The sequence below is a fragment of the Panthera pardus genome, unplaced genomic scaffold, assembly GCF_024362965.1.
Source record: "Panthera pardus isolate Hobbes unplaced genomic scaffold, ASM2436296v1 HiC_scaffold_2, whole genome shotgun sequence".
NCBI lineage: Eukaryota > Metazoa > Chordata > Mammalia > Carnivora > Felidae > Panthera > Panthera pardus.
The window spans coordinates 42,339,624-42,361,680 of NW_026526765.1; the positions used below are offsets into that span (position 1 = coordinate 42,339,624).

Below are 22,057 nucleotides of genomic sequence, written 5' to 3' on the forward strand. Positions count from 1 at the left end.
AAGTTTTAAAAATACCGGGGGTGGTGGGGGGAATGGAAATATCAAGGAATAGAGTGCTAATTGAGGGCATTGCCGCAGAGTGGTGTTACCGTAAGAGGGAGACGGGGCTGTCTGTAGGATACAGTGCTCAGGAAGGCCCATCTGGGAGGGACATTTAATCTGCTGCGGGGATCGTAAGAAGCAACCAGCCATTCGAAGATGCAAGAGAGAGGAGGCGGTCCGGGCGAAGGGAGTGCCAGCACAGAGAGGCCCCAGGCTGGAAACTCAAGCCACACAACAGTTCCACAGGGGAGGCTGGTCTCAGGAGATGCCAAGAGGCTGGGTGACGCCCTGCAACTGGTAAGTGACGAGCCGGGGCCAGCTCTGCCTCAACAAATCAACAGATACCTGCACATGCTTTGCAGTTTGCCAAGCACTTTTCCTGCCACTCTCCTTTGAATTCAAGAGCCCTTGAACTCAAGTGCGTGAAATTGACTGCAATTGCAGGCAGACGCAATGTGCAGATCGCACTGTCCCCAAAACACCTTCACTCGCTCCCTCACTCGCTCAAGTGGCAGAATATAGTCCAACCTTTTACTGTTTTAAAATAAATCACGCAACGTCCACCACTCTCCTGGCCTGGGGCAGCCTGGGCCTTCTGAAAGGCAGGCCTGATGTGCCAGTAGGGGTGCGATGGGGCTGGGACACAGCTGATGGCACCTTCTACAGCCTTGCTGCCAAGGGAGGGGCATCTGGGCTCTGCACAGCCACCTGCCAGGGCATTCAGGAGCCACTCCGCCCCAGGTAGCTTCACCTGGGCATAGCTCCAAGAGACTTTGCAGATCTCTGTTTGATAAGGGGCCGCTTGAAGGCAACGGGGAGGGGGAAGGAGATGACTGAGTAAGATAACACCCACCCCAGGAGACTTACTGCCTCAGTTTCCTTATCTGCAAAAGAAGTCTCTCTACAGAATCTTCCAGCACCCAAGCCCCTGGTTTCTGTGCTGTTTGTAGTCCATCGTAGGTATTTATTTCCAGTGCTGGGCAGGCTGCAATCCATGTACAATAGGCATCTTATCTGATGAGAGTGGGAACAGTAGCGGGGTGGGGTGGGGTCTGGAGAGGGGAATTCTTAGGAAAAAGTCAGTGAGTAAGAGCACAAAATCATAAAACGTAATAATGAAGCCGCATGACATGTACATTATTTCCAGTCTTTTGCTATAGAGCTGTTTGGGTACCAGCTGAACCCACTTAGGGTTCTCCCAGCTCATCTCCTGTATAGGCCACACCCACTGTACCAGGGCTCCTGTTTCCAGATTGGGGATTCATTCAGTTGGATCAAGAATTTCTAGTAACAAACAGGTTTGAGAAGAAGCAGAGCTGACCCCAGGTACACAGGCAACCCAGCCAGCGGGAGTTGAAGTGTGGATGCCCTAGGGGGTCCTCCCCGTGGCTCTGGGGCACCGTGGGCATCAGTGAACACTGATGTTACGGGAGGAGATTGACAGTGTTAATGAACCTGGCCGGCTGGTGAGAAGAGCTCCATCCAGTCACTGGTATCTGGTCACCCTTCCTGGTTAGCTGGGTGTGGCTTGGCATATAGCCCAGTTTGGAATTCTAGAACCCATTTTGCTCTCTGGGCTGGAGAACTCACTCTCACCAGACCTGATGACCTCCCATTGGGTCGCCTTTACATTAAACCTTAAGTGGGCAGCTGTATGGCCAGAACTTGGGCGCCAGTGAAAAGGGCTGAACATCCCTGAGTTTTGCTTGGCAGGCCTGGGGCCAGATGCTTCCATGTGGAAAAGGCCTTGAGTGTTTTTGTCAGAGAGCCTTTCAATGGCCTGGTTTATCTACTCTCAGGGTGTTGGTCCTTTTAGGCTGGGCCCAGAACCCTTCCATTTTCAACTTACTCTTAGTGGAGCTTAGCTTTGTGTCTGTGGCTCCCGTGTCTTATTTCAGAGGATGCTGTAAGGATTTCTGTGTGGACTAAGATCAATTACTCGTCTTACTGTTCTCCTAGAAGTCTCCTTAGGAGTTTTGTACTAATTTGGAAGACAGTGGGAAGATTAGATTTTTTTTTTTTTTTAATGTAAGAGAGATGAATTAGTCATAACTTTTTCATTGATAGGTGACAGAAACTCCAGCTGGCATGTAATCTGAAAAGGAACTTACTCACTCATATAACTGCAGAGTACAGAGAATAGACTGGCTTCAGGCACAGCTGGATCCAAGTGTTCAAATTATTTTATCAGGACTCTCTGTCTCTCTTCTGCTTCTTGGTCTGCATTCCTTACGCCGGCTTCCTTTTCAGGCAGGCTCTCTTCCCAGGTGGTGGCAAAGATGGCTGCCAGTCGCTCCAGAATTAAATTTAATCAGCTAAGCCCCTCTGTCTAAATGAGCCGGCAAATTCTTGGGTGTTCACTCTGATCCACCTCTGAACCCATTGAAGCAGTTGTGGTGGTCACTGGACGAAGCATTTTAATTAGCTAGACCGTGCTTACCTGGACTGTCTGGGTGGCAGGGAGGGGCGGCTTCCCCAAGAAAAATCAGTAGGCCGCCACCATTAAGAAGGGGGGGGTGGGTGGGAGGCCAGCCAAATCAGAGGTGGGAGGGGAAGAAAACGTGTGCAATGAAATGGCTTTGCAGGAACTTTATGAATACCAACCTTACTTCCTTCGTAGAAGGCGAGGGTGGGCCCAGAGTTCTAGATCTAGACCAGGCCAGTTCTGATTCATGAGTAGTGGCTACTAAGGCTCCATTCTGAGTAGGCGTGGGGCTCAGCAGGAGATATAGTTGTGTTCAGTTAGTGGTGTCCACCATGGTTAGGAAGGCAGGAAAGGTGACCTCAATGCCAGGTACCTGCCACCGTAGCAGCTCTCATGGCTGGGCTGGGCATTCCCGATTGCAATTTAAAAGAGAAAACTTGGGGCGCCTGGGTAGCTCAGTCGGTTGAGCGTCCGACTTCAGCTCAGGTCACGATCTCGCGGTCCGTGAGTTCGAGCCCCGCGTCGGGCTCTGGGCTGATGGCTCAGAGCCTGGAGCCTGCTTCCGATTTTGTGTCTCCCTCTCTCTCTGCCCCTTCCCCGTTCATGCTCTGTCTCTCTCTGTCTCAAAAATAAATAAATGTTAAAAAAAAAATTAAAAAAAAAATAAAATAAAAGAGAAAACTTGCCTCAGACCATCAAAGACAACTTATCATCAGTGGAGGAGGCTCTGAGCTGGTAGTAGGGTGCCGGCCTAAGTACTATCTTGTACTTAGAGCATCCAAGATGGTGGTCAACAGGTCTGTCAGGCCTGGGTAGGGGCTCTGCTCCCCACCATCCCAGGCAGGCCTGGAGACAGCCAGTGTAGTCTGGCTGTCAGAGCAAGGGTGTTCCTCCGGCAGAAACCATGAGTGATAAGAACACTGGGATCCAGGAGCTCGTGGAGGTGGAAGGAACCCAGGGTTGGAAGAGCCATTCGGTTTAACCAGTAGGTTTAAGGACTGAGGGGATGGGTAAGAAGACAAGTTCAAGCATTGATCCTCTGAGAGCCCCTATTTTTCCATCAGTTAAGTGGAGATGCTGACCACTGACCACTGCTGCATTTGGGAAGGTGTCAGTGAGAGCGTAGCTGTGAATGTCACTTGAAAGTCAACTGTAGGTGCTGTATCTCTGACTACCATTCATGGGGTGTCTGATGCATGCTAGGCTCCCAACCTATGTTACTTTATCTTTGTAAGAACCCTGTGAGGTAGGATGCTTTTTATTATCCCCATTTCTTCAAGAGAAACTGAAGTGGCCAAAGTTATGTCCTGACCTCAAAGGATTAGCATTAATAGCAAAGCCAGGGCCCCCGACCTTTGTCTAAGCCTCTTTCCATTTCAAGACAGTATTTCTCGCTCCGCCTTTGTGTCCCCTTCGGTAAATTCATTAATTCATTTATTTATTAGTTAAATGCCGAGTTTTAACCTAGATAGTTCCTGAAAGCCTATGTGGATTTCAGAGACTAGATTAGTACAGAATTGCATCAAATGCTTGATTGAGCAAGAGGGGTCATAAAGTCTGTCTGTTTGATGTTCTGTTTAATAGGAGGGGCAGTGGGAACTGAGAGGGGAGGTGACATAGCGAAGTGCACACATGGTAAAGGACACATAGTGAATGTGGACAGACCCAGAACCCGAGCTCTGTCACTGCTGCCTCCCTCTTTCCCCCTTCCTGCTTCCTTCTGCTCAGTAACTCGGAGAATGTGCTCTGGGCCAGGGACGAAGCTCGACTATTTGCTGATTGTAGTCAGGAAAGTGGAGTCACCAATTTTTCCTGAAGATGCATTCTTTCTTAAGCAGGGAATCGATTTCCAACAAGATACACAGGCTTCCAATGAAGCCACTTATGTGAATCTGTACAAAACACCATTAATCCACTGCTAGGGCCATTTATCTCCCTGGCTTAGGGCAGCCACAGCCTTTTCAGATCAGGGGTGTGATGCTGCTGAGGGAATGGGTACAGAGGGCTCAGCGACCAGAGGGGCATCCCGCGGCAGGGGTGTGAACGGACCAATAGTGGAGACCAGAGGGGGCCATATGCGCGAGACGTCCTGTGTGTGGCCCCACCCCTGTTCCTGTGCAGCCGTGAACCTGCCACATGACTTGGATCTTTCTCAGATCTTGTCTGAAGCTCCACCTTCCTATCTGTAAATGGGAATAAATGGTCTTGAATGTTCCTTCTCACTTTCAGAAGTAAAAAAAACACAGGCTTTGCAGGGAACAAAGAGACTTGGCTTGGAATCTCAGCTTCACCTTTCTGGGACCCTGGGTACTGTGGGTTGAGTTGTGTCTTCCAAAAGATGATGTTTGAATCCTAACCCTCTAGTGCCTCAAGAATGTGACCTGATTTGGAGATAGGGTCTTTACAGAGGTCATCTAGTTCAAGTGAGGTCATTAGCATGGACCCTAATCCAACATGGCTGGTGTCCTTATCAAAAGGGGAAATGTGGACACAGAGACAGGCACCCACAGAGGGAGGGAGCGGTAGGAAGACATACGGGGAGAAGGTCATTCACAAGCCAACAAGAGTGGCCTCAGAAGGGGCCGCCCCTGCCAACACCTTGAGCTCAGCCTTCCAGCCTCCAGAGCTGGAAGAGAAAACATTTCTGTTGGTTAAGCCACCCAGCCAAGGACACCTGGGTGGCTCAGTCAGTTAAGCGTCCCACTCTTGGTTTCTGCTTGGGTCATGGTTTGTGAGATTGGACTCTGTGCTGACGGCACTGAGCCTGCTTGGGATTCTCTCTTTCTCCCCCACCCCCCTGTCTCTGCCCCTCCCCTGCTTGCTCTGGCTCTCTCAAAAAGGAATAAATAAACTTAAAAAAAAAAAAAAATGAAGCCACCCAGCCTGTGGCGCTTGGTTACAGCAGCCCTGGGCAACTGTGAGAGTGACTCCCTCTCTGAGTTTCCTGATTAGTAACAGGACAATGACATCTGCCCTGGAGGGTTATTTTAGGAATCTGATGAGAGGATGTGCATAAGGTACTTAGTGCAGCCCTCGGCGTTTGGTAAGCGCTCAGTAATAGCAGTGGCTGTAGTCAGTCCTGTGCTGTGACCTCCCAGCTCTGCTAGTGGGGCCCGCAGAAGATGGCTGGTAAGGAACAAGGAGGCCTCAAGTCAGACCTCTCCAAGAGAACTGGGTCACCCAAGGCACCCCTTCCAAAAGCCTCTCCAAATACGGAGAGGGCCAGAGAAATCACTATTAACGCAGAGCTTAATGGTTTTTAGCTAGAGAGTGGCCTCAGCCCTAATTGCCAAGGCCGCGAAGCTGAGGTTTCTTTATTTTTATGTCCTGGGTATACTTAGGGTATGCCGAGCTGCTGTAGCTAATCGATAAGTGCAGCAGTCGCTGCCATTTTATGGGTGTTTTGTAAAGGAGGTGGCATGGTTTTGATGGGAAGGACACTCCCTGGATGACCCTGAGCAAATCTACTATCCTCTTTGGGCCTCAGTTTCCATATCTGCAAAGTGAAGGAGGGAGGCCAGCCGGCCAGGAGTCCTTACGCTGCGTTCGTGAAGGCCTAGAAGTATGAATTTCTTGCACGCACACGCGTTGCTCAGACATATTTAATGGGTAACCTAAAAGCTGTCCATAGCTTTCGTCTGGTTCTTGAAGGGGCCTCTGACTCCCAGATTGTCCACGGTGACTGTCCTGGACAGCCTCTCAGGGCGGCTGGTTCCTCACCAGTCTGGGTTTCTAGGCCTCAAGAAGCAAGTCCTACAGATGTGGCTTCTCTGAGTTACAGGGATGAGAGGGATCCGGGACATAGAGAGAACTCCCCAAGGGAGCTCATCACTGAGGGCTTTGCCGGCCAATGAGACCCCAGGGGCAGTGAGACACTAGCCGTTCAGCACGTTCAGCACTCACGTGTCTCTGCTTTGGCCCTCCCTCCCACTCCACAGGCCCTCGGTGTGCCCTCCCTGCCTGCCTGAGTGGTACCTCCCAGCCCCGCCACCTGCCCCTGTCCTGGATGCCACATCCGCCTGCTTCCCTGCTGGCCCCACCCCCATCATGCTTGGAGTAAAACCCAAATCCCTTCCAATCCCCACCTGATCCGGCCTCCACCTGCTTCTCTGAAGGCATCTTCCCCCATCCCCCCCGTCACTCCCCAAGCTGCCGCCTCACCAACCTTTGGTCGGTGCCTGGTGCTCTAGGCCTGGCCCGCACTTGGGTCTTTGCCTTGCTGCCCCTCCGCCTGGAACGTTCTTCCCCACGTCTTCCACTGCCTGACTTCTCCAAGTCTCAACTCGGATGTCGGCTCTCCCAGGAAGCCTTTCCTGACCCCCCCACTAACAGAGACTTCGCCTCCCTCTCTTATCCTCCGTCAGCGCACCTGGCCTGTTTCCTTCGTGGCACTAACCCAACCTATAATCAAATATGCATGTGTTTTCTTCCCCGCGAAGATGTCAACTTGTGAAGGAATCAACTGAGGCCTCCATGTCCCGGCGCCTGGCTCATAGTAGCATTTAATAAATGTGGGAACGCACTCACTAGCGTGGCTAAAATTAAAATGACTGTGACAACACCCAGTGCCGGGGAGGGTGTGGAACAGTCGGCGCTCTCAGCACAGCTGATAAGCATGTACTGTGGCACGGCAATTTGGGAGAACAATTTTGTCATTTTATCAAGTCACATCCATTTATGACCCAGCAATTCCACTCCGAAATGTTTGCCCAGGGGAACTAAAAACGTACGTCCGCGCAAAGGCTTGTGCACACATATTGCAGACGTGTTCGCGGTAGCCAGGGACTGGAAACAAACGGATCATCTATCTAGAACAGGCAAGGCTGCTGCATCCGCACAGTCTGACGGGACACAGAGGAGAAGGAAGCTGCCAGGGGAGGCTGAGAGTCCGCCTGAGTGTTCCCTGCGGCCAGGGCAGCTGAGCGTGATGACCAGAAGTAGTAGGGTGTTGGGCGGGGCCTGGAATGATCCTGGGGCGGGGGGGGATGTCCCTGGAGACAGAGGCTCGCAGGGCACCATGGTCCCTAGTCTGAGCGGGGGACCAGCCACTTGAGAGAACCTGGCCCTGGTGCTGCCTGTGGATACAGGCTTCTTGCAAAACGCCAATTAAGACATTTGACCCAAATTCGGATAAAAGCCTTTTTCCTGTGTCAAGTTGAGCTAATAATATACATTTGTTCATAATTTATGAGGCTTAGTAAGTGGGAACAATTAAGGAAAAGGCCTGTGCAAAACCTATTTCTTTTAAGTGTCACATAGGCGTTTTTTTGTTCTCTAAGGCAGCTCCACCCTCTCTGCCCACCATGAGACACTGTTGTCATTATTATTATTATTATTATTTCTTTATCTTTTTTTAAATTAAAAAGATTTTTTAAATGTTTATTCATTTTTGAGAGAAAGAGCGAGAGTGGGGAGGGGCAGAGAGAGAGGGAGACACAGAATCCGAAGCAGGTTGCAGGCTCCGAGCTGTCAGCACAGAGCCCGATGCGGGGTTCGAACCCACGAGCCACGAGATCATGACCTGAGCCGAAGTCAGACACTTAACTGACTAAGCCACTCAGCGCCCCTGTTCCTTCCTCCCTCCCTTCCTTCCTTCCTTCCTTCCTTTCTATTTATTATTTTTTTAGTGTTTATTTATTTTTGAGAGAGACAGAGACAGAGACAGAGCTCGAGAGGGGAAGGGCCAGAGAGAGAGGGAGACACAGAATCTGAAGCAGGCTCCAGGCTCTGAGCTGTCAGCACAGAGCCCGATGCGGGGCGCGAACTCACAAACTGCGAGATCACGACCTGAGCCGAAGTCGAACGCTTAACCGACTGAGCCACCCAGGCGCCCCATATTATTATTCTTACTTGCTATTATTACTGTTAGCTACCATTTATTGAGCCCCTCCATGAGCCAAGCCATAATATCACCTTACTTCACCTTAACTGTATGAGGCAGGAGGTGTCCCATTCTATAGGTAAGGCAGTTGAGTTTCAGAGGGAAAAAGAGAACTTGCCCCAGGTTTCACAGCTGGCGAGTGGGGATTATGACTCGGGTCTGCCGGACCCCAAGGCCTGTGCTGTGCTCTTTCTGTCCACCTCCCAGCTTGGGCCGTCTCTCTGTCCTTCTACTGGTAGTTGTTAAATGTGGGAGCCAGGTGAGAAAGCCCTCACCTTCTGATTCAGTGAGTCTGGGGTTAGGCCTGAGAATCTGCATTATTTCTAACATGGTCCCAGGTGGTGTCGACACTGCCGGTCCTGGGACCACACGTTGAGAAACGCTGGTTCAGTCAGTGCTGTCGCCACAGTCCTCCCTGCCTCCCTTCTACCCCACCCACCACTGCCAGGTGGCTTTTAGCCTTGGAGACCTTTTCCGGTATATTTGCATATGCACTATTGTACGGAAAGAATTGCGTCGTTCGATTTTTCTCTTTATGGGCTAATATTCGACCCGCTATACTCTATGATTTAGTTTTCATGATTTAGTTTTAGTTTTAGATTTTTAGTTTCTATGATTTAGTTTTCATTTCTATTTAACGTGTCTTGGAGAGCGCGTAGGTCTGCCTCGTTCTTTTCAACAGTTCCATGCTACAGGTGATGGTAGTTTTGTTTCCCTGTTGTGCACGGATGAGCAGTCTTCCACATCTTAGACATGACACACATCCACCTGTAAAATCCCTGAGACTGTGGCTGAGTATTTCTCCAGAATATTGTAATCACTCAATAATGCCAGCCATTATTACTGCTGTTTTTTGTTTCATTATTAATATCGCATCCCAGAAACCCCTTTCAGCTGGGGACAGTAATGCAAATGAGTCTCTGTTTGCAGCTTCTAATGAAGTTTTGCACACAACGGTTTTGGTAAGAGGAAGGAGGTGCTATGGGAAAGAGGCGTTGAGGGATGTGTAGGAGTGCAAAGGAGGAGGGGAGAGAGCAGCGGGCAGGATTTGTATTGCCAGGGCCTGGCTTGGTTCCTGGTACTTTCAACAGCTGCAGGAGTGTCGGGGCCTACCTTCACATTTCTTGGTCTCATGGCAAAATCAGGCCTTGGCCAAGGGCTGCCCGAGGCCCAGGCTGGCAGCACCATGAGCAAGAGGGTCTGTGCTTGGATCCAGCTCTGACTCACTTCCTTCCTTCCTGTCTCCTCAGGGTGGGGGGTCCGGGGAGGAGCAACTCTGCGCTGACTTTCCCGAGCTTGACCTCTCCCAGCTGGACGCCAGCGACTTTGACTCAGCCACCTGCTTCGGAGAGCTGCAGTGGTGCCCGGAGAGCTCCGAGACTGAACCCAGCCAGTACAGCCCCGACGACTCAGAGCTTTTCCAGGTACGTTCTCCGAGCCTCGCGGTGACTCCCTCTACTCCTGAAGGCCTGGCTCTGCCCTGCACCACCTTCTTTTGCACTTGCTCGTGCAAAGAAGTCTCATCTCCCACCAAAGCTCTTGGGACCCTGCCTCTCGTCCTGGATCTGCCCTTGATCTTGGGCAGTTCTCATCCCCTTGCCGAGCCTGTTATCGCCTCTGGACGGTGAGGGCTGGGAAGAGCCGCTCTTGCTGTGCCGCCCAGTCAGAAATGAGCCGCTCTGTGGGCCTGGGTGGTTTCAAGACCTCCCTTTCCTGTAGTATCTCACTGAGTTCTCATCCCTACCCTGTGAGGCAGGTGTGATTCTGAACCCATTTTATAGATGAGGAAACTGAGGCTTGGGGAAGTTAAGTCACATGCCTAGGGCGATTTACCTAGTCAGAAGCTAAGCTACATGCAAACCCAGTCTGCCTGCCTCCTGAGCCAGGGCTTGATAACCACGGAGATGCCATAATGGAGGTGACTCACATGTATTGAACAACTGCTCTGAGGCAGGACTGCCCCTGTTGTGTGTTAACTCATTTAATTCTCCTAACAACCCTTAGACCAGGTACAGTTATCTTCATTTTCCAATTGGAGCCTAGAGACTTCTTTAAAAAAAAGAGGCGGGGCGCCTGGGTGGCTCAGTCTATTGAGCATCCATCCGACTTCAGCTCCGGTCATGATCTCACAGTTCATGGTTCAAGCCCCGCCTTGGGCTCTGTGCTGACAGCTCAGAGCCTAGAGCCTGCTTCAAGTTCTGTGTGTCTGTCTGTCTCTCTCTGTGTCCCTTCCCTATTCATGCTCTATCTCTCTCTCTCTGTCTCTCAAAAATAAATTTAGGGGCGCCTGGGTGGCGCAGTCGGTTAAGCGTCCGACTTCAGCCAGGTCACGATCTCGCGGTCCGTGAGTTCGAGCCCCGCGTCAGGCTCTGGGCTGATGGCTCGGAGCCTGGAGCCTGTTTCCAATTCTGTGTGTCTCCCTCTCTCTCTGCCCCTCCCCCGTTCATGCTCTGTCTCTCTCTGTCCCAAAAATAAAAATAAAAAACGTTGAAAAAAAAAAAAATTAAAAAAAAAAAAATAATAAATTTAAAAAGTTAAAAAAAAAAAAAAGAGGCAGTGCTGAGAATTGCTGTGCATTTCAATGCCTCTCTCCTTGTGCGCTCTGTGTCCAGTCTCGGGGCCACATGATGGGTGACATTTCCTTTAAGAATCCCTCTCATATGGAATAATAATGATGTCTGGGATTTGCATCAAAATAAAACGAGTTCTGCATGCATTTGCGTGTGTGGGTGTGTGGCCTGGAGGGTAATATGTGAAATAAGATTGACTGTGTTGTTGGGGCGCCTGGGTGGCTCAGTCGGTTAATTATCGACTCTTGGTTTTGGCTCAGGGCATGATCTCGCGGTTCAAGAGTTTGAGCCCCGCATCAGGCTCTGCACTGACAGTGTGGAACCTGCTTGGGATTCTCTGTCTCCCTCTTTCTCCATGCCTCCCCTGTTCGTGCTCTCTCTCTCTCTCTCTCTCTCTCTTTCTCTCAAAATACATACGTACATACATAATTAATAAAATTGACCACGTTGAAGTGGAGTGATGGGGACATCCAGATTTATTATTCTTTCCTTGAAATATGCTCCCCTATAAAGACTTGGGGGAGAGGCTCTAGCTCCCCATGCCTGTCTGGCAATATAATAATAATAACAACAATAATGTGCTGGGTGTCAAATGCCATGCTGGCATGTCACGAGCACCATCTCATAGACTTCCGATGTGTTGTAGCTTTCTTTCTAGAAATGGAAACTCCTTCTGTGCATCAGGCACTGTGCTGTGTACAGTGTAGAGAGAAAACTGACCCCAGATCAGTTAACACAGAAACTGTGGTCATTGTGACATGGGCATGAAAGGAATGAGCCAGGTGTGAGAAAAGGATCTGAAGACTGGCTGGTCAGGAAAAGCCTCTCTGTGTGCATGAAATGGTCTTGGATGCAAGTGAGCCTGATGTGGCCCCAGGGCTCCCAGCCCAGCACGGAAGCCAGAAAACCCTCACAGACAGATAGGGCTCTGGCCAAATTCTGCCCACCCAGCCCCTCTCCCTGTCATGGTCTGCACACCCCGCCCGCTCTCCCAGTCCCAGGCCAGTTCCACCCACTGCCCACCAATGCGTCCCTATGGGTGTGATTCTGTGATCAGCACCTGACCCCCCTGCCACACACACGTCATAAATCCCATGACCGTGGGGGCCACGATGGCACCGTGCATTTCTAGCACGCTGCACAGAGCCTGGCACTTTCTCAGGGCTTAATAAATGCCGATCAGATGAGTAATTCCTTCAATGCCAGCTCTCATGTCGCCCCCTCGGTGAGTTACTTCCTCTCCTGGGCTCCCATCTTGTGTGCGCCTGTGCGGGCACATGTATGCTTATGTCTCCATGTGTCCTTTAGACTCTGAGCTCCTTGAGGACAAACAGCATCTGATAAGTCTCTGGGGCCCTCGTGCATTGTAAGGACTCGATCACGTGTGTTGAATGAAGGAACCGATTGTGATACTTTCTTTCCTGCCAAGGGCCCGGCGTGGCCCATTCCAAAAACCTCAAGCTGGCATCGTGGGTTCTCCATCGGCCACAAGCTCAGTTTTCTCATTTGACCAGTGGGAATCCTAGAGCCCTGCTCCTGTGTCAGAGTTGTGTTCCCTCCAGTCAAATGGCGCCATTTCCATGGAAATAGACTAGGAGTGTGGAGGACAAGCCACTGTAACAGTGTTAACGGCAGGGGGTGGGGTGGGGGGGGGCAGAGATGGTGTCTTCCATTTTTCTGTGTTCCCAGAGTCCTAGGGCCAGGGCCATAACCATCACTAATTAATTTTGGAGGAAGCAAGCATTTGGTTGTTTTATCAGTTTGCTGCGTGATCTTGGGCCCTGAGGCTGGGCCTTGGTTTCCCCATGCAAGGAATAAAGAAGGGATGTGGATTCCATCAGTAATTCTTCATCTGCTGGGGAGAGGGTCACCAGGTCCTTTTAGGGTCTGGTGAAATATATGGGCCTACTGCTGGACAAAAAGGCGGAAAAACTGATACCCTGGGTTTTCTGCACCCTAGTCGAGCCCCCTGGATGGGGGGGGGGGGGGGATTTTTGAGTGTCCTGTGGCCCTTGTGACAGAAATCCTGTTCTGTGTCATTCCTTCCAGGCCCTCCTGGGCCTTCAAAGTGAAGCACTTTCCCCTCAGATTTCTTGAAGACTCCTTTTCCTCTAGCTTGAGAGCTGCTCAGGAAGGCTGGGGTGGGGCTGAGTCTATTAATATCCTTTCCTCCGCTGATTAACTCTCCATTAATTTGCACTCTACTTCCAAGCGGAGTGGGGAGAGCCTGGCCAATGGGCCCGGGAAGAGGAGAGGGTGGCACGGCCCCCGGTGATGTATTACCCTTAGCACTGACGGATGCTGCGGGCAGAACGGCCTTTCCCCGAGCTGGAGCGGCCCAGGAAGGGCTGAGGAGAGGGAGGAGGCCTTTTGTCACTCATTTTGATTTCGTCCAGCCTGTTGGGTGCTTCTTGAGGTCTTTGCCATGTTGTATTCATTTTTGCGCGGTGCCTGGCACATAGTGAGTCCTTGACCACCCCCCCCCCCCCACCCCGCCCCTGCTCTGACTTGCTGTGTGACCTTGACAAGTCTGTTTCCTGGACTTTCATTCCCCGCCTGCCCCCTCAAAATGAATGGCGAATAGGTTTCCTCAGGAGGAAATGGGGAATGGTAGTCATTGCCTAGAGGGCCGTGTTAAGAAAGATTTTGGTGTGGAAGGAACGAAGGCCACAATTGGTTAGTGATATGGGGGGAGGCGGGGCATGTGGGCCACATGTTTAACATTTCTGGTCATCACTACAGGAGCCCTGAGGGATCCAGCTCTGATATTTGTGATAGTTCATAGTATCTCTGGACATTTGGCCGTTGTCCCTGTGAGAAAGGGAACTCTCGCTCCATCCAGTGCCGATGACATCATTTCTGAATAACTTCCTTCTTAGAATCTCTCCTTTGAGACGAAGATCTGAGTCTCGCCCTGTGGCCAGAAGTCATTGTTTGGTGCAGTCATTCTTCTCCTCCTCCGTAGATCTGCCTGGGAGCCACCTGCCCCAGGCGCTGAGCTAGGCTTGGGAGCGCCCTAGGGAGCATTTCTAGCACTGCTTCCCAGCACGGCCTTCCTAAGCAGACAGTTAGGGTGGGGGTGGGGGCAGGAATCATGTCTTCCCATTTTGCAGGAAAAACAGCAAGGCTTAGAAGAGAGAAGCTGTTTGGCCACAATCACCCTATGGTGGCAGAGCCCCAGGTGGTCAGCCCCAAGAGTGGTCATTGGGTCCCCGGTTGCAAGGTCTGAACTCCCTGCTGGGCTAGACAGATCACTCTGGGAATACGGGGGGGCTCTGGCCTGAGGGTGGTGGCAGCGGGTGGGGGGCGTGGGGAGCAGTCGTGAGCCCCATCACATTCTCGAGCCAGAGTCCACGGGCCTGGATCTGCCCTTGTGTGTCATTTCCCCCACCCCCACACACACTCCCCAGGGCCTGGGTCAGGCCCAACGAAAACCTCCTTTTGACCTTTCTTTTATTTTAGCTCTGTTCCAAAAATTACAAATGCGCTTGTTCTCTCTTTCCCCATGTCCCCCCTTCGAGTTACTCAGCTGCTGCTCCAGTTGCAAGGGCTGGAACAGATTTAGTGCAGCCAAAGGGCCGTCACGAGATGCATATTTCAGATGCACTTCCTGAAGAAAGGATAAACAGCCTGACCTGGGATGGGAACGAGTGCTGGCGGGGGCATCATGTGACAGAATGTGCCTCCTGCCAGAACAGGCCCAGCAACCAGGGTTTACTAAACGAGCGAGGTGCCTCGCTCACCTAGAAGCAGTGTGATGGCCACACGCCAGGGCCTCTGGGCATGGGGGCCGCTGGGCTGGTGTCTGCGGGTGGTCTGGGAGCATCCATGCTGACCCGTGTCATTACAGATCTTAGATATCAGAAAAGCAAGAGTCTTGGCTCATGTATGTCATGGTGGAAGTCCTGCCTCTGTCCCAGATCTGCTATGTGACCTGGACACCTTGTTCAACCTCCACGATCCTCAGTTTCCCCAATTGCAAAATGGAGATTAGAGTAGCACTCCCCTGGTAGAGGTTATTATAAGGTTTACCTGAGGCAATGTTCACAAAGCCTTTCTGTTCCTCGCTCTTGCCTAAGCACCCACAGCTGGTAAGTGTGGGATCTGGGATTCAACCCCACCTCCAGAGCCCAAGCTCCTGACCGCTCTTGAGCGGTGAGCAAGGCCTGGAAACCCTCTGGGCAATCGTAGTGGTTTTCTTATTGCTGTGGTTGTCATTGTCATGGCCAACCCTGAAGGTTCCAGCGTATACACTGCCTGCCTGGACCCCAGAGTCAGAGGGGCTGGGACGCTGTGGTGGATGCTGTTCTCAGAGGCAGAGAGATCAGCTTCAGGGGCTGGGGGCTGCATCCCAGGAGTTGGATACGGGAGGCTGTGGTGTAGAGCTGCTGTCCTTGGTAAAGGGGCCAGGTGTCTCAGGTGGACAGCCCTGTGCCCAAGGTTGCACACTGATGAGCAGCAGAGTTAGGAGCGGGGCTCCCAGGGCAAGGCTCCTTCCAGCATCACCTGCTGCCTGCTCGCAAACTTCTGTGATTCCTGGAGTTGATAACATATTTCTTCGGCATCTGCTATCCCAGCAACGCTGAGCCATCTGATGACTGGGGAAGGATGGGAGGAGATTGGCAGGGGGGTGACGGTGCTGCGTGTGCGGAGCCCAAGGCATTGGCTAACTGTGTCCCTCTCTGCTCCACCCGTGCTCCTCACTTCAGATAATCGACAGCGAGAATGAAGCTCTCCTGGCAGCGCTCACCAAGACCCTGGACGACATCCCCGAAGATGACGTGGGTCTGGCCGCCTTCCCGGCCCTGGACGGTGGAGACGCACCATCCTGTACTTCGGCTTCGCCTGCCCCCTCATCTGCACCCCCCAGTCCCAGCCCCTCCCTGGAGAGGCCCCAGGCCCCAGCGCCTGAGGTGGATGAGCTCTCACTGGTGAGAACCTGCTTCTAACTGAAGTGATGGCAGTGGCCTGGGATATGGCGTGTGGTTGCAGGGGTGGTGGGTGCAGGGGAACCATCTCCCGATCCGGCAGGGGTGTCCGTGCATCACGGACAACAGGGGTGCACAGCGGGCAGCCTAGACAGGGCCTCACCTTTCCCACCTGTACGGCTGGCCTAACCATGGAGGCTCCACTTGCACCCCGTAGGTCCTTTGGCATTTTATGGATTGGCCTTCGTGATTAGTCAGCTCTTGAAATTACGTGTGAAAACGTTTTCCTTAAGGTTATACCTGCATACACAGTAAAAATTCAAGCAGGAGATGTGGAGAGTTAAAAGCAAAACCTCCTTACCCATCTCACAACTGCGTTTCTCCTTTCCTGGAGGTAACCATGGTTACCTATCCGTTTGGTGACTTTCCTCTTCCACCTTTTTTTTTTTTTTTTTTTTTTTTTTTTTACTACAAAAGGGAGCCTACGTTATATGCTGCTCTGCACCTTTTCTCAGTGAACTGGGTGTCTTGAAAACTCAGATGAGCACAGGTGGCTCTGCTCCATACTTTTTGTTAGCTACCTGATGTTCTTTTGTGAGGATGTGCCACCGCTTACTTTACTCGTCCCCAAGTTGGTGGAAACTGACATAGTTCCAGCTCTTACTGTTAATACTGCTTCGGTCAGTGCCCCGGTACAGGCCTTTGCCACGTCCAAGTGGATGAATTTCTAGAAATGGAATCTCTGGGTCTACAGATACCTGATTTTTCAGTTTAGACAGATATTTCCAGATGGCCCTCCATACAGTTTGGACCGGTTGACGTCCCCCCCCTCCCCCCGCCAGCAAATTTAAATGCCGTCTGTGAGAGTATACGCGGAATGTGGGAATGTGCACATGAAATTGCAGTTTTCCGGGGAGAAGGTCTCAGCTTTTATCACCTTCTCGAAGGAGTCCAGACCTCACAAGTTACTGAAAGCAGTTGTCCCTAACTCAGGCTGAGATTTCATGGGGTGTGTGAAGCCCAGCTATGCTCACCTATCTTGGGCTCCTCACCTTGGCGCTGAGGTTCCTGGGCCTGACAAGACTCAGCTGGAAAATCAGAGCCTGTTGAGCTGGGGAGGGTCTTAGGTCGTCGAGAGTTTGAGTAGAAAGGCCCGTAGTGACCGTCAAGTACAACTATGGGGAAACTGAGGCCCAGAGCAGGGAGGGGACTCTCCCATGGTCACACAGCAAGTTGGTATTCAGACCCCTGGTCCAGAACCCCTTTCCTCCTTTCCCACTGTCTTCAAGTTCCCCCAAAGCAGTGTGAAACATTTAGTAAGCACCTGCTGTATGCTGGGCACAAGACTATGTTCAGTCCCACGTTGTGGCTTCTGCTGATAGGGGTCCTGCTTCCTGTCAGACTGAAATCAGACTGGGTTTGAATCCCAGCCCCACCGGTTAGTTAATGCTTTCCTGTCCTTTAGACACCTAATCTCTCTGACTCAGCTTCCTGGTCCATAGGTGGGGTCAAATAATAGTGCTTATCTCAAAGGCTGATAGGAGGAGTACTGCAGATAATGCATGTAAAGCACTTAGAACACTGCCTGGTACTTAGAAGTTGCTCAATAAATACTATCTAAGTAATAGTTCTGGCTTGACCCGTTAGTACTAACGAGAGGAAGTCTCAGTGCAGAGGGCTCTGGAGAGGGATCAAACCCCAGGGAGGCAGAGAGCGGCCCCTGCTGGCCACAGGTAGTTTCCCCTCCCACACCTCAGACTGCCTTCATTCCACACAGGTTTACTGAGCACCTCTGTTTCAGGCACTGTGCTAGGCACACAGGAAACAGACTCACCGTCTAGACTCCAGTATACCGACAGAGTTCAGAAAGGCCCTGAGAAGTTATCTAGATGCCCAGTTCTTAACCTGGAGCCATGGATCCCAAAGAGTCCACCAATGGACTGACCGGGACCCATGAACCTCTACATGTCCCTGCAGTTTTCTGAGGTCAGCAGCTTCGGTTGTATTCTTAGAGGGGCTCCTGAGTCAAAAAAGGTTAATAACCAGTCATTTAGTGTAGTTTTCCCCCATTATGCCAATGGAGAAACCAAGGCCTAGGGAGGGAAAGGACTCACTCACTGAGGTCTCATAGTGAGCGGGGCTGAGCTGGGCCAGAACCAGGCCCCTTCCCACCAGCCCAAGAATCTTTTCCTGTCCATGTCAGAGAATCACAGACCTGCGTGTTTTGGGGTCTAGGTAGAGTGGTGGGAACCCTCCAGCTCCTGGTGGAGTGTGGAATGGCCTTTTCTCTGGTGCCTGAGCCTTTGGCACTCCTTGCTGGGGTGACCTGGCAGGGGTAGGGGCTGCGGGCGGCCGTATCCCTCAAGGAAATAGTGCCATAGTGAAAACCCATCATGCTTCCCGACTTGTTCTCAGTCTCGCTGCGATAGGATCCCTGGTGGAACTTGCAGGTGTGCTGAGCTCCCTGCTCTCCTGCTGGGATACACTGTGCACCTGCCCTCTGGGTGCAGAAGTGTAAGAGTCTCAGCAATTTTTACAGAAAAATTAGAGAAGCCAGACCAGCTTAAGTCCAGCATGCTTCCACTTGTGAAAAAAAATAAGCAGGTGTGTTGGGAGTTGGGACGTACGTATATTCTTGTGTGATTAAATTCCGCCTCGTGATGGGGTCACAAGAAGTTGGTTAATATCAGTTGCCTCTGAGAAGGAAGAAGGAGAACCTCGGGCAGGAGGTCTTCCTGTTTCCAGTTGTCTACCCCATAGAATTTGTGGTATATATATTTTTTTCACCATTCACAAGTATAATTTTTTAATTTAAGAAATTAATTTTTACCAAAACAGTATGGGGAAGCAAAAAGAACAAAAAGGGAAATCGGCTGGAATCCCGAACCAAAGAATCACTGTGGCGCCTGACTTTCCAGATTGTGTGCATGCATGCGTGTGAGTGCTACAGGTGTATGTGGAGTGTCCCAATGAAGTATACACGTCATATTTTAACAGTAGAATGGGAGGACATTATTACCCAAGATCTGTTTGGATTTCTCAAAGTCACAGATCTTCCTCTTGAGTTAGTAACTCTGAGAAGGATTTACGTCTCATTGGGATACTTGTGTGGGTCTTTGTTGTTAGTCTGCTTTCTGTGCTTAGTACATTGGGAACATATTCTCGGTCATTAAATACCCTCTTCCCGTGGTCCTGTGATGACCCAGGCTCAGGGCATGCTCAGTCCCAAGAAGCTAGCTCTGGGCTCAGGCTTCTCCCCAAGATATGCTTCTCCGTGTCCCCCCGCAGAGCTCACCCCCAGCTCCGCTCCTCTCTCTGCTTTTCCTGCAGCTGCAGAAACTCCTCCTCGCCACGTCCCACCCGTCCTCAAGCTCCGATACCCAGAAGGAAGGGACCACCTGGCGCCAGGCAGGCCTCAGGTCCAAGAGTCAGCGGCCTTGTGTTAAGGTATTTCTGCCCCCAAATCTCCTGAGGCCCCCAGGTGGGCTTTGAGGGGTATAACCTTCAGCTCTATATCAGGGGGTGTCAAGTTCAGTCGACTTGGGGTTTTTCTCCTTGTGCCTCACAGAGCCCTTGTAGCTGGTGTGCTGGGCACTTTCCAGTTTGGGGTTCTGGAAAAAGCCCTGGACTTTCTCATACACCTCAATGTTTCAGGCACCGTGTTATACATTGGGTTAGAGCGGGGACTGGGAAGGTGTGGCCTGCTTTCAGCGGGCTGATTCTAACGGGTGATACACAGAAACATGAGATCCTTGCAGGTTGTGGAGACCACAAGAAGGTGTTTGCCTTTCTTCTGGGGGAAGCCCTTTGAGAGTCGAAAGCTCTGTCGCAAACACCAAGGAGTGAAGCAGATCCCTTTTCCTCCTTGGATTCCATCTTCCAAGACTTTCAAAGAGTGATTTCATAGGTGATCTCCTAGCATTCCTGTTGCTCAAAGCCTACACTCCGTCCTTCCCCTCTGGTCCCTGGACCCTCCTGCAGGGGGCTCTTGAACACAATCCCATGCCCTCGGGCAGAATCAGGATTTTTTTTTTTAACGGCTTTATGGAGGTGTCACTTAAATATCATAAAAGGCACCTATTTTTAAAGTATAATTTGATTATTTTCAGTAAATCTGCAGAGTTGCGCAGCCATGACCACAGTTCAAAGTTGGTGGATTGATTGATTTTTTTGAGAGAGGGAGAGAGAGAACGTCAAGCAGGCTCCACGCTGTCAGCACAGAGTCCGATGTGGGGCTCGAACTCATAAACCATGAGATCATGACCTGAGCTGAAACCAAGAGTCGGACACTTAACCGACTGAGCCACCCAGGCGCCCCATCCATGACCACAGCTCAGTTTTAGAACATTCCCATTATCCCAGAGAGATCTCTGGCACCCTCATTTACAGTGAATCCCTGTTCCCAGGCCCAGGTGCCATTACCGAAGGGTATAGCTCAGGGGAGCGGGTGGTCAGAGGAGGGCTTTGTCAGTGAACCCACGAGGGCGAAATCTATGGATGGGAGGCCTCTTAGGAGGCTGGTCGCTCCTTTGTTCCTTATCACCTGAGCATTGCCAGGTGCCACGCTGGGCCTGGCCAGTGGCTGCAGGAGGGGGGCAGAGTGGAGGGGGGCAGTGCGGGCCTCCCTGTTCACTCTGGCCTCTCTCTGTCTCTAGATGGACGGCACCCAAGACAAGAAGGTCCCCACGGTGCAGTCTCAGAGCCGGAGTTGTACGGAACTGCATAGGCACCTCACTTCGGTGCCGTCCTGCCCCCAGACTAAAGCCCGCTCCCCAGACAGGGGCTTGCAGCCGCCAGCCGCTCTGAGCCCCCAGCTCCCAGCCAAGGAGGATGAGGAACCCGGTGAGGACTGCCCGAGCCCCCAGCCGGCTCCAGCCTTGCCCCAGGACTCCCCGGCACCGGGCAGGGCGCGTCCCGGCACCCAGGTTTCCCGGGAAGACATGCACGCCGTGGTGCAGCTCATTCGCTACATGCACACCTACTGCCTCCCCCAGAGGAAGCTGCCCCCACAGGCCCCAGAGCCAGCCCCCCAGCCCTGCAGCAGCCCCTCCAAGCAGGTCAAGCCCCAGCCTCGGTCCCAGCACCCTTCCAAAGCCTCCTGGGCTGAGTTCTCCATCCTGAGGGAACTTCTGGCTCAAGATGTCCTCTGTGACGTCAGCAAACCCTACCGCCTGGCCACACCTGTCTATGCCTCCCTCACGCCCCGGCCAAGGCCCAGGCCCCCCAAAGACAGCCAGGCGTCCCCTGGCCACCCATCCCCCGTGGAGGAGGTGAGGATCACAGCTTCTCCCAGGAGCACAGGGCCCAGACCCAGCCTGCGCCCGCTGCGGCTGGAGGTGAAAGGACGCGCCGGCCGGTCGGCCAGGCTGCAGCAGCAGCAGGAGGAAGAGGACGAGGAAGAGGACGAGGACGAGGAGGAGGAGGAAGAAAAAGAGGAGGAAGAGGAGGAGGAGGAATGGGGCCGGAAAAGGCCGGGCAGAGGCCTGCCGTGGACCAAGCTGGGGAGGAAGCCGGAGAGTTCCGTGTGCCCCGTGCGGCGTTCCAGGAGACTGAACCCGGAGCTGGGCCCCTGGCTGACATTCTCCGATGAGTCTCTGGTCCCTGCAGAGCCCCAAGGAGCTCTGTCCTCACTGCACCTGGCTCCCGAGGCCTACGACATGGAGGGGGCTCTGGGCAGCCCCACGGATGAGGACAGTGGTCAAGACCAGCAGCTCCCACGGGGACCCCAGATGCCGGCTCTGGAGAGCCCCTGTGAGAGTGGGTGTGGGGACACGGATGAGGACCCCAGCTGCCCACGGCTCCCTTCCAGAGGTAGTCGGAGTCGGTGGTCTGTAAGAGAGGGGGCAGGGATGGGGTGTGGCATACCCCACTGCGCTGGGAGCCAGGAGCCCTATGTTGGGCAAGTCCCTTCCCCTCTCCGGCTGTCGACTTCCCTTTCTGTGCAATGGGCTAGTTGGGCGGATCTTCAGAAATCACCCACACATCTCTGAGTTTTTCATCACGCATGGGCCAGGCACCACTTAATGAACACGGAGCGAGATGCCTGCCCTCATGGGGCTTTTGTTTCAGTGGGGCAGACAGGCAATCACAAAGTAAATAAAAAAGGAAGATAATTACAAATGGTGCTAAGTGCTCTAAAGAAGACGTCCTGGGTGATGGTGTGACGAAAGGAGTGAGTCTATAAATCTAGCTCCATAATGACGTTGAATTT

General features: G+C 52.2%; 1 protein-coding gene across 2 annotated transcripts in view; it reads left to right on the plus strand.

Annotated features, from left to right (window-relative positions):
- The window catches only part of PPARGC1B (PPARG coactivator 1 beta), a 111,584-nt gene that overhangs the window by 68,908 nt on the left and 20,619 nt on the right, over positions 1-22,057 (plus strand). For both annotated transcript variants that reach the window (XM_019464394.2, XM_019464395.2), the window contains exons 2-5: positions 9,599-9,772; positions 15,628-15,849; positions 19,177-19,293; positions 20,502-21,657. In XM_019464394.2, the coding sequence (XP_019319939.2) occupies positions 9,599-9,772; positions 15,628-15,849; positions 19,177-19,293; positions 20,502-21,657 (1,669 nt within the window). The remainder of the gene's footprint in view (positions 1-9,598; positions 9,773-15,627; positions 15,850-19,176; positions 19,294-20,501; positions 21,658-22,057) is intronic.